Source organism: Eucalyptus grandis, chromosome 8 (genome assembly GCF_016545825.1).
Source record: "Eucalyptus grandis isolate ANBG69807.140 chromosome 8, ASM1654582v1, whole genome shotgun sequence".
Taxonomy (NCBI): Eukaryota; Viridiplantae; Streptophyta; class Magnoliopsida; order Myrtales; family Myrtaceae; genus Eucalyptus; species Eucalyptus grandis.
Window position 1 is genome coordinate 18,021,902 of NC_052619.1, and position 13,465 is coordinate 18,035,366.

Below are 13,465 nucleotides of genomic sequence, written 5' to 3' on the forward strand. Positions count from 1 at the left end.
CTAGCAGAACAGTTCTTTTTCTTGATAGTTTCTTATTGCACCAAAGAGATAAGAAACTATTAATTGAGATCTTATCTTTCTTACACGATAAACGTGGGTTAAAGTTGAAGATAACAATGCCTCCATGGAAAAATGGACAGAACTTAATTACTTTCCAGGTTAGAAAAACACTCTGGTTTTCCTAGCTGGTGGCCGGCTCAAAAAGATAGAACTTTGTCCGTGGTTGTTACTTTGTCTTTATCCAGAGCCGTGTCATCGAGAAAGTCCAGTTCCATGTTTTTACTCCTTGCCCATAAAGAGCGATGCAGCCCTTTACATCTGTGATCCTGCTGTATTCGGAGACTCTGTTCCCTTAGTGATTCCAATACCATTGAAGGGGGCGAGTCAGAAAAGCAAAGAGTTGCTTGCCAGTTTGTAAGACTGAGGTCCGCGAGGAATTCCTAGAAACCACGAGTATAAACCGATCGGAGATGGGGTTTCCGTATTAGCACTTGGGGTTTCTCATTTCGAGTCATCCATATAAAGCAAGCAGACTAGCCACGTTGGAAAGAGAACTTATCTTCCTTGGAGCGTATAGATTTGCTAGTTCCTTGTACATAGTCAGATAGAGAACGAAGGAGCATTTTTGTAAGGCGAGCAAGCATGGCGATTAACGAGGACATTGAAAATCAAGAAACTGGGGACAGAGGAGTAAGAGAGCGGCTCCTCGTGCCGCAAGAGAAGGACCGAGCTGGCAAAGATGAGGGAACCGATAAGGGTCGTCTGTGGATGGTCTATTTCACCACATTCGTTGCAGTTTGCGGTTCCTATGAATTGGGGACCTGCGTAAGTAGGAAATGCAATTTCTTTTTGAAAAGTCCAGGTCCAATAGTAATGGTTAAAATGAAAAGGATGTGATTAATTGAATCTAATGAGAAATTGTTTCATTGGATTTTCAGGCAGGTTATTCATCACCAACTCAGGATGCTATAGTGGAGGAACTTAGTCTCTCTACAGCTGAGGTATGTCAAATTTACCTGCGAGTGTTGAGAAGCACATGTCGCATTGTCTTTGTTCGTTGCTTCGATTCAATATCGGACTTGTCACTGAAGGCGCCCATATACAAGAAAATCAAAGTAACGATCTGCTCATATTCCGGGTCCATAATATAGACGAGTTATATGATCAAAAATTTTATAAACAAGACTCTCAAAAATAAGGATGTTGGCTTTGAGGTAGAGATACTTCTTTTTCTTGACATCTTATTCTTTCTGCATTGTAACGAGTGAAATGTATACTGAATTTTCGCATCAAGTTCCATTGTTGGACACCTCAGGACAAGAAAACCAAAAAATGGGGAGATTTAGATTGGGTATCGTCAACTGATTCAGGTTTCTGATCAAAGTGATAGGTTTGTTCAGAATAGCTTTCCACTGAGATTCTTGGACATTCGGTGACTCATAGAATCGTTAGCTAGATGGTAACTGAAGTTCTTGCTCTCACTGAACTCAAGCTGATTTGCAGTCACACTTTGTGTCTTTCAACAGTACTCAGTCTTTGGATCCATACTGACATTCGGTGCAATGATTGGTGCAATTACCGGAGGACCAATCGCTGATTTTGTTGGCCGTAAGTGGGTAAGCAGCAAATGAGTGCGTCTTTCACAATGTAAAACAGAACAGTGTTGTTCAAGACTCTTTGAGAGTTTTAGCTTTGGGATTTAGTCATATCATGGACGGAGGACGTGACAGCAAAAACATTTGCCTCAAAATGCAGACAATGAGAATAGCGAGTGCTCTTTGTGTAGCAGGATGGCTTGCTATTTACTTTGCTGAGGTGTGTCCATATCCTATTTACAAGCCTAATCAACATGAAGATCGATTAGTTGCATAAGAACTTCAAGTCTCATCAACTCTCTGTTCTGTTTAATTTTGAGTAAATTAGGGAGCACTGGCTCTGGATATCAGAAGATTGGCCACGGGATATGGAATGGGAGTCTTTTCCTATGTGGTAATTCCTCACTTCGTACCACACAAATTTGATGTAGCAAGTTGTTCTACGACAACATGCTGGACTCGATTTACAGTGACAACATGAGGCTCTCTCTTCGGTTTAGATTGGTTAATCTTTTTCTAATTTATGTTCAGGTACCAATATTTATAGCTGAAATTACACCCAAAAATCTCCGTGGAGCTTTGACTGCTGTCAAAAGGCCTTAGCTTGTAGCAAACTTTGCCCTCTTGCAAGTGCAAGATGGTGTATATATGTACATCCTATAGAACCTACTGGGCCTAACATGTTCTCTTCTCTCCACAGCTTATGATCGTTGCTGGAGTGTCTGTTTCCTTCATTATCGGGACAGTATTAGCTTGGAGGGTTTTGGCATTAATTGGTAAAACAGAAAAAGTAGCATAATTCAAGTTTAGTGCCAATGTTGTAGAGAAAAGTCCAAGTCTGAAACCACCTTGAACATCTGCGGTTTATGCAGGTCTAATCCCCTGTGCAGTCCTACTGTTCGGCCTGTTTTTCACTCCAGAGTCTCCTAGATGGCTGGTATCAAATCAAGATGAACACCAGACTCTTCTTATCTGAATTGTTGGAAGAGAGGGATTTGTAGTGTTGGAATGAATTTTAGGATTCTGCCAAATGCAGGCGAAAACAAGCCGCGAAAAGGAGTTTGAAGCCGCGCTGCAGAAACTCCGTGGAAAGGATGCGGACATTTCTGAAGAGGCTGCTGAAATACAAGTAAAAGGCTTTAAGTCTATACTTGTTTCATCATAGTGCCTCAACTTTATAAGTACGAATAGCTGACAGAATGATCGAATTTGTTTTTCTTGACAGGACTACATCGAAACTCTTCAACTGCTCCTGAAAGCCAACATTCTCGATTTATTTCAGAGAAGATATCTGAGCTCTGTCATCGTAATCTTCTCTCTGTATTTACTGCTATGTATCCAATAAAGTCCCTCCTTCGTTGCTTTCTTGAAATGCCCTGTGGATCGAGAATATGCAGTAGTTGTACTTTTGGTGATATTTCCCATTGTTGTTCTTTTTGCTGACAAATTTGTTAAATTTTTGGCCAGATTGGTGTTGGATTGATGGTCGTCCAGCAGTTTGGAGGGATAAATGGCGTCTGTTTCTATACAAGCAATATTTTTGAGGAAGCAGGTATGCAGTTCATAGCAAGAAGCTCTTGGGCACCACAAAAATGAAAGTATGCTTTGCATTTTAAGATTCCAGAACGAAAAGCTAAATAAAAAGCAAAGCAGGGGTTCCAATTTATATAATCCGGTTAATATTCAAATGGGTTAGTAAAGTTCGCAATGTCGAATGCTTTTGGTCTACTTAATTATCACTGAATGAGCTGTTCACATAATTAGTGTTGAATCTCACAAGCAAGGTATTAGTCTCGCCTTTATAATTGCATTTGTACAATCTCCTCAGGTTTCTCCTCCAGTGTTGGAACCATAACTTATGCAATCCTCCAGGTCTGTAATTCTCGCCCTTTCCTCTTTGCTGGGAATCTAGTTTTATACTCGTCACACTTAAAGAGTAAATTTTTGCAGGTTATTGCCACGGCTATTGTCGCTGCACTAGTCGATAGAGCTGGAAGAAAGCCCCTTCTCTTGGTAAAATAGATGAAAGCTAAGAAATCATGTCTATAGTAACAAAGCTTTTCTGGTTCTGCCCCTTTCGCAAGTTCTGCAACTTGAACCATAACCTTCTCTCTCTGCCCCTTTCGCAAGTTCTGCAACTTGAACCATAACCTTCTCTCTCTCTCTCTCTCTCTCTCTCTCTCTCAATCACAGATCTCGGGGACAGGATTGGTCCTGGGATGCATAGTAACTGCCCTTTCATTCTTTCTAAAGGTAATTACTATCAGTCCTAGTATCTTCCTTCTGCTTTGCAATGCTTGTCAACCAGTAATTTTTTGAGAATCTTCCGAGCCAGGTTCATGATCTGGCAGCTGATGCTGTCCCAATACTTGCCGTCACCGGCATTCTGGTAATAATCTCACCTGCCTTGATCTCTTTCTGGCTCTATCAGTTGGCCCCGCAACAACTCCCTACTATAAATTTTTCTTTTCTGTTTTTTCCAATGCTCAGCTATACATAGCAGCATTTTCGGCTGGAATGGGCGCAGTTCCTTGGGTCGTGATGTCTGAGGTAATCCTAAACATCCCCCGAAGTTTCATGCTTATCAAATTAAAGGGTTGTTTTCGTAACTGGTGTTATTAGTACAAGAGTTTCAAAATTCTTTTGCCAATCATGTAATGTGTGCTGGAGTTCAGATTTTCCCCATCAATATCAAAGGAGTAGCTGGAGGTTTCGCAACACTTGTGAACTGGTTCGGCGCTTGGGCAGTTTCCTACACTTTCAACTACTTAATGAGCTGGAGCTCCTACGGTACGACTCTTCTGAAAATACTCTTTGAACTGTTACTCTGGCAGGAGCTCAATAAACATTTTTCACATTGGAACATGAGTTGTTGCGCGAATTCGACTAAACTACAGACTTGAGACTTAGCTTTTCCTGAACATTTCAATCGTATTTGGAGCTGGAGGTGTCTGTCGCTCCGTTCTTCATGCTCTCGAATGCATATTCAGACCATTTATTTCAATCAACGCGTTTACAGCAACTTCTGCCTAGATTCGAATATCACGAAAATTGAGCCGACATATCATTTAAAAAAGAAAAAAGTTAAGTGGGTTTTTCTGCAGAATGATTGACAGACAGGTAGTACATACTAAAGCATTCTTCCCATGAGAAAAATGTTAGAATATGCTTCCGCAAAACTTGTCAAAAGCAAATAACTCTGCTCGCTTGCTTCACAGGTACCTTCCTTCTTTATGCAGTGATTAACGCCACAGGGATGGTGTTCGTGATCACGGTGGTCCCTGAAACGAAAGGGAGGAGTCTTGAGCAGATTCAAGCAGCTATCAACAGAGAATGAAAAATGCCTGCACTCTTCCATGTAGTCCCATTTGAGCTTACATGACTCTTGCAATACCACACATTCGGAGATGGAAAATGATCATGAAGCAGGTAACAGCATCTTTTGTTTGATAAAACGACGTTGTTGTTGAGATCTGTCAGTTCATTCGGTTTTATTGCAGGAAAGAGATGGGTTATTTTACAGGAGAGTAGTGATTGATTTACAAGAATAATACTCTCAATTGCTAGTGAAAAAGCACGTATTGCTTTATTTTTATGAATGCGAATATTGCAACTATAGTCTTCATGCGTGTCGGGCAATGACAAAGCAAGTGACTTTCAAATTGAGGCTCCCGTCCATCTATTGCTGGTTGAGAAATTACTGTATGGCTTTTATTTTTCTTGTAACGGGTAACGATAGTCTTTAGTGCTGTTATTAATCTTTTAGTTACAAATTTCAGTTTTGTCAAAAATGAAACATCCTACACTACGAAACAGATTATTATTGTTCTATAGTATATTATGGCGCTGAAGGAATTGATAGTTGATACATCAATTTGCATAATTTATGTCCAAATCTTTTGGTGTACGTGCAAGAGATAATATAGGATACTTTCACCAAGAGATTTTCTACTTAAAAATTTGACTAATCATTGCTGAATATTTAATGATGATATAGAAAGCAACTAAGGTATCATTGCGTGTGGAACTGCTCGCAGAACAAACCAATTTCCAGAAAGGGTAATATGCAATAAAAAGAAAACTAAAAACGTAATCAGTAATAATATTACTACAAAAAATTGAACATGTGCAGTTAAAACGTCATTGGATGAGTCAGTTAAAATAAACTTTTCTGTATTATATGGAAAATCCATTTCAGTCTCTTCAATTATACTTAGGTGTACGCATTAGCTTGAAAAATATATGGTAAGTGTTAATTACAACTATTTGAAGGCGTGTCTGTTTCCCCTGAGAAGAATTTCTATGCGAAACTCTTTGATGTTATGTTCACAATAGTAAATTGACCGATAGTCTCATTTGAGCTTACATGGCACCTTCAATATCACACATTCAGATATGGAAGATGATGATGAAGGGAAACAACATTTCTTTCATTTGATAAAATGACAGTATTATTGAAATTGATCAGTTCAATCATTAAGTGGTTCTATTATAGGAGAGAGATGATAGTATTGTTCATAGATCTAGCACAATTGTGGGAGAGTGATTGAATTATTAAAGTTGACAATAAGTAAATAAACATCGCTTTATATTTCTAAAATCAAATTTTGCATCTATAGTCTTTGCGCGACGATGAAGTTAGCGAAGTTCTAGTCAAGGCACGTCGGTCCCTCGATAGCAATTATTGTATTGCTTTCTAGGTGCGTCGGTCCCTCGATAGCAATTATTGTATTGCTTTCTAGGTGCGTCGGTCCCTCAATAGCAATTATTGCATTGCTTTCTTTCTTTCATAACATGTTCCACCATCCAAGAAGCACTTACTCCATATTTTCCTTTTACTTTTGCCAAAAGCAACATTATACAAGTTAATATTCCCATCAATAAGCTATTTTTGTTATCAATTTTTTTTTGTTAAAAATGAAAAAGCTCATACAATAAAATACGATAGGTATTTTCTTTGCATCTATAGTCCTTGCATGTGTCGATCCACGACGACGCAAGTGAATTTCTAATCGAGATGTGTTGGTCCTATCATTAGTTGAGAATTTACCATATTGCTTTCTTTCTTTCATAAAGTTTCACATCATCCATAAGCAAGAAGCAACCGTTCCTTATTTTCTTTCTATTTTTGCGGAAAGCGACATTATAAAAGTTAAAATCTATGTACCCGTTATTTAACATTATCCTATTTCTTGGTCACTAATTTTTTTTCTCAAAAATGAAAAAAAAAAATTGTATGATGAAATACATCATCTTTTCCTTTTCGTCTTCAAATTTAACGAAGTGACACTTATGAAATATTGGCCTTGAAAATAAAATAGAACGCGAGATGCCTCATTTGAAAGGATTTTGATTGAGTTTAGGGTACAAAACATTAAAATCGATTCTTTTTTAAGATACTAAAATAAATTTCTAGAGAGAATTAATTTGTCAAGAAAAATCAAATCGAAAAATTGCAGAGAAATTTCCTCCCTAATGAATGTGAAAGCTATCTATCACTCGAGATCGTGTTTTTTGCGGGGCCATACTTTTTAAGTTTTCTTTGCTAGACTTTGTTTTAGGGTTGACTTGGACGTTTCGATGACCGATGACTCCCAACCCTTTATTACGCATCCCTCGCATTACCAAGTGAGCTAAAACTTCCATTGCATCAGACCAAACCATAAAGAGATGATTATTTCTCGCAGCTCGATATTCATGCTCCCTGTTTTACTTCTCATATCGCATGTTCTGCTATTGTTAGGGACGAGCTGCCATGCGAAGAAGAATCACTTGTGTGCCCCTTCAGCTTGCGGTGAGATCCGTAACATAAGTTATCCTTTTCGATTGAAAGGCGATCCAAAAAACTGCGGTAAGTCTCTCTTTGAGCTAGCTTGTGAAAATAACCGCACTGTTCTACATCTACATGCCAGCCGATATTATGTAAAGTCGATCCATTATAGTGACTATTTTAATAAAGATATATTCGGTGGTAATATCACGGTGGTTGACGATGGACTGCAAAAGAATAATTGCTCGTCCCTTCCTCGTTACTCATTGGCGCACTCCAACCTCAGTTTATATGATCGATCCAACATTTTTGAGGCACCCTCATCAGTGTCCGTGGCCTTCATGAAGTGCTCGCAACCTATTACATCTACTTCGTATATTGATACCAAACCTTGTATTGAGGGATACGCTGCCAGCACACCTCCTTATTTTTCCCCAACGAAGGTGTACTCATACGCTGTACTCGGAGATCTACAAGTAGGGGATATCAAGGACTCTTGCACCGTAACCATGATGGCACTCGCAGGGGATCAAATCTCAGGGCGGAAAGAAAATCAGAATGGGAGCTTACCATACAAGGACCTCCACAACCTAATGGTCGAGGGATTCACTCTCTCCTATCCATCCTACATTTTTGAGGGAAGATCCTTTCCATGTTACTTCTTAAGTTTTGGATACCGAAAGGAGTATTGCGGCTATTATTTCCGTAAGCGACGTTCCCTTAAGCTGTCCTATCTTTTTCTCTTCTTACTCCTCCACCTTTCCTTAAATGCTAGCTTCACTAAGAGATCTGATCAAAATTTACTTACCAAGTGACGTGGCAGGTTTTAATTGGGTATTTTTAATAAAATCCACACATTAAGACACTAGTTTCTTTAAAAACATAATAGAAAAAATTGCCACATCACTTAAGTATAAAATTTTAAATAGATTTTTTAGTAGGGTCGGCATGCACTGCTCTCATTTATTTTACGAATCTTGGAGCTTTTCTGGATTTGACATTGTTACTTCATTTTTGTTTGGGGAAAAATGCTTAATTTAATTGTTGCTCGTGTCCCTTGCATGGCTGTTATTGTTATGCGGTTGAATAAACTGCACGCGTATTGAATGACGTTTGTAAATTAGAATTACGCGGAGCGAGACGTGAACTTATGAATCATTTGGCATATATAGATGAACAAAAGCAAAATCGCTTTTCTTCAAGAGATAATATCATGCTACGATGACATGGATTCCCTAGGTGAATTGAATTAACTGTGATCTGAGCGCTGTCAAGGAGAGTAAATTATATTTATGTTTAACTGTTAAAATGATAAATTTAATTCTTCATTGATTGATCACCGACTCTAATTAATCTGTTGCAGGCACCCCTAATTCTTCGTGGGCCATGCATTGGCTTGCGGCACCTGTAGGTCGGAGCCTCGCCTTTCCCTTAGGTATGACTGCTGGGCCTTTTCTCCTCACAACTATGATGATCTCAAGAAGCACTCTGATTTAAAACAATTATGTTTACCAAAAATTTATTGCACTGCGCTAATCTATGGACAATTTCTATGTAGCCAACTACGTCGCAGCAAAATTCATAGTCGGAGCTCCATGTGTGTTGATACTTCTAATCTATAAGTGGATGAGAAGGCACCGGGCGATGGACGCAAACATTGAAGAATTCCTACAAGTTCAAAACAACTTTTTGCCCATAAGGTACTCTTACTCGGATATCAAGAAGATTACAAAAAATTTCAAATGCAAATTAGGTGAGGGGGGATATGGCTCTGTGTATAGAGGAATCCTTAGAAGTGGCAATGAAGTTGCGGTTAAAATTTTGAACAAACCAGAATCTAACGGCCAAGATTTTATTAGCGAAGTGGCCACAATTGGAAGGATCCACCATGTCAATGTGGTGCAACTTGTTGGTTTTTGCTTCGATTACTCCAAACAAGCTCTGGTCTATGATTTCATGCCGAATGGCTCTTTGGATAAACACATTTCGAATAAGGATGGTGATGATCCTCTTGATTATAAGAAAATGCATGAGATCTCTCTTGGCATAGCTAGAGGGATAGAGTATCTCCATCGGGGATGCGATATGCAAATTCTACACTTTGACATCAAGCCGCACAACATTCTCCTAGACCAAAGTTTCACTCCGAAAATTTCTGACTTTGGACTTGCAAAACTTTATCCCATTGGTCATAGCATAGTATCGTTGACTGCAGCAAGAGGAACCTTGGGTTATATGGCGCCTGAGCTATTCTACAAAGACATTGGTGGCATTTCTTATAAAGCTGATGTTTACAGTTTTGGGATGATGTTGATGGAAATGGCCCGTAGAAGGAGAAATATAAATGCACATGCAGAGCATTCAAGTCAAATTTACTTTCCTCGATGGATTTATGATCAACTCAGCAAAGAAAAGGAGATTGAAAGGGTAGAAGTCATAGAAGAGGAAAGAGAAACGAGGAAGATGATAATCGTTGCGCTATGGTGCATACAGCTAAGCCCTAATGATCGGCCGTCAATGAGGACAGTCCTAGATATGCTTGAAGGAGATATCGATAAACTACAACTGCCTCCAAAACCACTTTGGTATCCTGGAGAGGCACCGACTAATGATGACAACAATGAGATAGAACTTGAAATGGTCTCATCTTCGTCAAGTGCTCCGATAATTTCTAGCAGTTACCAATTTGACCACGACAATGAGTTTACGAAATCATGTATTGTGTGATTGTTCTCCTCTTGTAGAAATGAGATGCGAAATATAATTAACACTATCAGCATGTACCATCATTGATAGTGTAATCTATGAAGCTTTTACATGTTTTTCATATAGCATTGGTGTTTTCTATTAGACTCATTATGTCCATGTTTTATAAATGACAATGAATGTTGTATGGCATTCGTTATAATTTTTGTTTTGTGTGAACCCTCTTGGCATAACAAACAATGTAATTTTTTCTTCATGCTAATGTTTGCATTTTGAGCAACGAATCTCTCTTGTTTCCATCAAAAGCTCTCACCCCCACCCTTCAACCCCCGCTCGATCAACCAGCTCGTCATCAGCTACATGCTCAAGCAATCTCTGACTTCGACCTAATCGATGAACGATTGTGGCTATCAATTTTTGCCTTTACGATGAATAGAAATTGAACATGTGATGTCATGTTAGAGGATGTGATGTATTACAAAAGCACAATATCTCAATGCAGTAAGAATTTGTGCATTCATTCGATGATAAGTCATGAGATGGTGCCTTACATTCTTCCGAACAAGTACTATATTCCTCACTGTTGTCCCCTGCACATGAGTTTTCTTGCTTAGCAAACATTCCTTCAAACACCGACGTTGATAAGGAACGCGCGATATCCACTTCACTCGGATATTGCAGACAGAGAACCCTGACCTGATGCCGAATTAGCAAGGTACTTCAGAGTGGATGCTACAAACAGCGCCATTAATCAGGAGTAAGAATACATAGAGAAGTAGAAAAAGTGCATGCTGCTACTTAAACTTGGGTTGCCTCGCCAAGTACAACAGCAATTAACTTTTTCCGCATGGTCTTTTCAATTACTTTAGATGGTTTTTAAAGTATCTAGAAACAGATAAAGCAGGATGGACCTTCCTAGTACAAGGTCAGAAATTGAAGGCTTTCAATGACTGAACAAGTCTCGGTTTGGAGAACACGAAATTGTTCGAGATCACTGCTGAAAGCTGACTCTCAAATAGCATATAAAAGCTTGTTTCAGATTTGTTGCACCACGAGTCGAGTGCACTGATGGGTAAAAGAACAGAACCGCCATGTCTATGCAACTATGCTGACAAGTAATATTCCAAGCCAAACCTTTACATGAAGAGATTCGCTAGTAGGTAGTCCAAACCAAGTAAGATCGACGATGCAGAATGTCGAGCTAAGTGTTAAATATCATAAATACCTTCAGAGAAAGTAAGGGATAGGGTATGAATCCAAGTGGCTCAAGCTTCGAGCCATTAAAAGTCTGATGGTTGGAAAGGTCCCCTGAAGTTCGCAGCCCAGTGGCCGTCGGCAATGAGGTTCGAGAGATGAGAAATTGGTGCATGTGCAGCGTCTAATGAAGCATTTATTCTCATTCCTTGTTCTTCCAATGAAGGACAAGCAAGATTACCGCCAGGTACAAGATGTGGAGCAGACCTTACCGCCTCTTCTGATCCAATAAAACCGACAGGAATGGCCAGTAGCTTGTCAGATTCAGCTCTGCTCATCAACATTTTAGAACCACAAGTGCGAGCACAGTTATCATCATAACTCAAAGTTGAAACTATGTTGTTCGACTAGAATGCACACCACGACTATCATGTTGTTATTGGTAGTGTGTTCTACCAATGGTAGCAATTATGATCATCTAAACAGACGATTCCTATTAAAAGAATATTCAGGTCCTCTGAAGCAACACTTTTGACGAGGCAAAAAAAACAATTACGCCATGCCTCAGGCCATAAGCCATCAAAGGCACTTGCGCTCTCGAATGATGCATGTATTTAAACTAGTGCAGATGACAGAATTCGCCAAGTAAGATAGTGTGCACAAGCAGCTAATTTATATTAAGAATCCTATAAATGTAGGTGAGTAGCTTTCAGATTGAAATGAAAAGTTAAGCTAATCACTAGAGTAGGTACTATGTTCGACGCAATGGAGAAAAAGTAAACGATATGAGACAGAAACATCTCAAGAATCGAGTTTCTTACTTATTCCTTTAGTTCATCACGCTCATTGGAGAATCATCCTGATGAGAAAGACCATTCATTGTGACAGGAGGCTGTGGAACTGCCTCTTCCAATTCCTTTGACATCTGTTGCTCTTCTGCACCACGAAAGGAAGGCGAGAACAATTGAAACCTCACATAAGTAGGCGAGAACAATTGAAACCTCACATAAGTGTTCGAAGTACGACAACAGGACCCGTCTAGTGTACAGCAAAATTCATAGGCTGAACTTCAAGGTCTCCATAAACCGACTTCCAGAAGCAAACGATCATATACAGATGGCCTCACTTAGAAGAGCCCTCGATAACAGGCTCAAGGAGCTGGAAGAGATTCATGGAAAACCATCCCCAAGTGAAAGGTGAATAGAGGACAATTCGGGTGTAAATTGCGTATCAATTTCACTTGTGGAAGAACTGATTATTGATACTATAACATCCCGGGCCCCACTGTGTAATATTGTCCGCTTTGGGTCACCCGCTCTGACGCGGACGCACCGCCATCCCAGCCACGGTCTTTTCCCTCACGGCTTTAAAACGCGTTACGAGTTAGAGGGACCCAAACCTTATAAGCTGACCAAGATCTCCCTCCCTAGGCGATGTGGGACAAGAGGGAGGTTATCACACTCTCCACCTCTTAACAGAATAGCGTCCTCGCTATGGCCCCACGGGCGTCAGAACAGCATTCAAGCTGTGGTCCCACACGCGGTCGGGAGTCGGCTCTGATACCACTTTTAACATCCCGGGCCCCACTGTGTAATATTGTCCGCTTTGGGTCACCCGCCCTGGCGCGGACGCACCGCCAGTGTGATAACCTCCCTCTTGTTCCACATCGCCTAGGGAGGGAGATCTTGGTCGACTTATAAGACTTGGGTCCCTCTAACACGTGTAACGCGTTTTAAAGCCGTGAGGAAAAGACCGTGGCTGGGATGGCGGTGCGTCCGCGCCGGGCGGGTGACCCAAAGCGGACAATATTACACAAGTGGGGCCCGGGATGTTACCAGCCACGGTCTTTTCCCTCACGGCTTTAAAACGCGTTATGCAGGGGCAGAGGCGCGGCCCACCAGCCCGCCCTCTCCCAAGCCATAATATTGTCCGCTTTGGAGGCACGGCCCACCGGCCCGTCCTCCCTCACGGCTTTGTTTTCAGCGTAGTGGAAGCGTACGTGAAACGCATTACATAGTTAGAGAGACCCAAGCCTTATAAGCTGACCAAGACCTCCCTCCCTAGGCGATGTGGGACAAGAGAGGAGGTTGTTACAGATACGGCGATGCACTTAAGTTGAGGCCATGTGGCGCGGATTGCTCCCGGCCATCATGAACTTCATATAGGTGCAAACTCTATGCAATGTCCCTTTGTTTCACTC

General features: G+C 40.5%; 2 protein-coding genes across 9 annotated transcripts in view; both read left to right on the forward strand.

The window, feature by feature from the left end:
* The first annotated feature begins 288 nt into the window (after nucleotides 1-288).
* Nucleotides 289-13,465, forward strand: part of LOC104457045 (sugar transporter ERD6-like 7) — a 33,004-nt gene continuing 19,827 nt past the window's right edge. Inside the window, exons 1-16 of one of the 3 annotated variants that reach the window (XR_005545991.1) lie at nucleotides 289-825; nucleotides 939-1,001; nucleotides 1,657-1,815; nucleotides 1,924-1,989; nucleotides 2,296-2,371; nucleotides 2,468-2,532; nucleotides 2,632-2,724; nucleotides 2,821-2,901; nucleotides 3,063-3,147; nucleotides 3,424-3,467; nucleotides 3,546-3,608; nucleotides 3,789-3,848; nucleotides 3,931-3,984; nucleotides 4,099-4,145; nucleotides 4,271-4,385; nucleotides 4,814-4,841. Coding sequence is in view for 2 of the 3 variants with exons in the window: in XM_039301047.1 (XP_039156981.1) it covers nucleotides 643-825; nucleotides 939-1,001; nucleotides 1,657-1,815; nucleotides 1,924-1,989; nucleotides 2,296-2,371; nucleotides 2,468-2,532; nucleotides 2,632-2,724; nucleotides 2,821-2,901; nucleotides 3,063-3,147; nucleotides 3,424-3,467; nucleotides 3,546-3,608; nucleotides 3,789-3,848; nucleotides 3,931-3,984; nucleotides 4,086-4,145; nucleotides 4,271-4,385; nucleotides 4,814-4,932 (1,386 nt within the window). In the remaining variant the exon portion in view is untranslated. Of the gene's footprint in view, nucleotides 826-938; nucleotides 1,002-1,656; nucleotides 1,816-1,923; nucleotides 1,990-2,295; nucleotides 2,372-2,467; nucleotides 2,533-2,631; nucleotides 2,725-2,820; nucleotides 2,902-3,062; nucleotides 3,148-3,423; nucleotides 3,468-3,545; nucleotides 3,609-3,788; nucleotides 3,849-3,930; nucleotides 3,985-4,085; nucleotides 4,146-4,270; nucleotides 4,386-4,813; nucleotides 5,369-13,465 lie in introns of those variants that run through there. The other 2 variants (XM_039301047.1, XM_039301048.1) reach the window with 2 other exon arrangements.
* Nucleotides 4,891-10,290, forward strand: LOC104416593 (rust resistance kinase Lr10). 6 transcript variants are annotated; one of them, XM_039301042.1, is made up of 5 exons: nucleotides 7,184-7,223; nucleotides 7,339-7,446; nucleotides 7,602-8,070; nucleotides 8,729-8,800; nucleotides 8,924-10,290. In XM_039301042.1, the coding sequence occupies exons 3-5, from the start codon at nucleotides 7,707-7,709 to the stop codon at nucleotides 10,090-10,092; spliced, it is 1,605 nt and encodes a 534-aa protein (XP_039156976.1). In that variant the 5' UTR covers nucleotides 7,184-7,223; nucleotides 7,339-7,446; nucleotides 7,602-7,706; the 3' UTR covers nucleotides 10,093-10,290. The 6 variants fall into 6 exon arrangements, with proteins under 6 accessions (XP_039156974.1, XP_039156976.1, XP_039156978.1 ...); XM_039301040.1 differs by lacking the exon at nucleotides 7,184-7,223 and adding an exon at nucleotides 4,891-5,024 and having other exon boundaries at nucleotides 7,339-8,070; nucleotides 8,924-10,273; XM_039301044.1 differs by having other exon boundaries at nucleotides 7,210-7,223; nucleotides 7,339-8,070.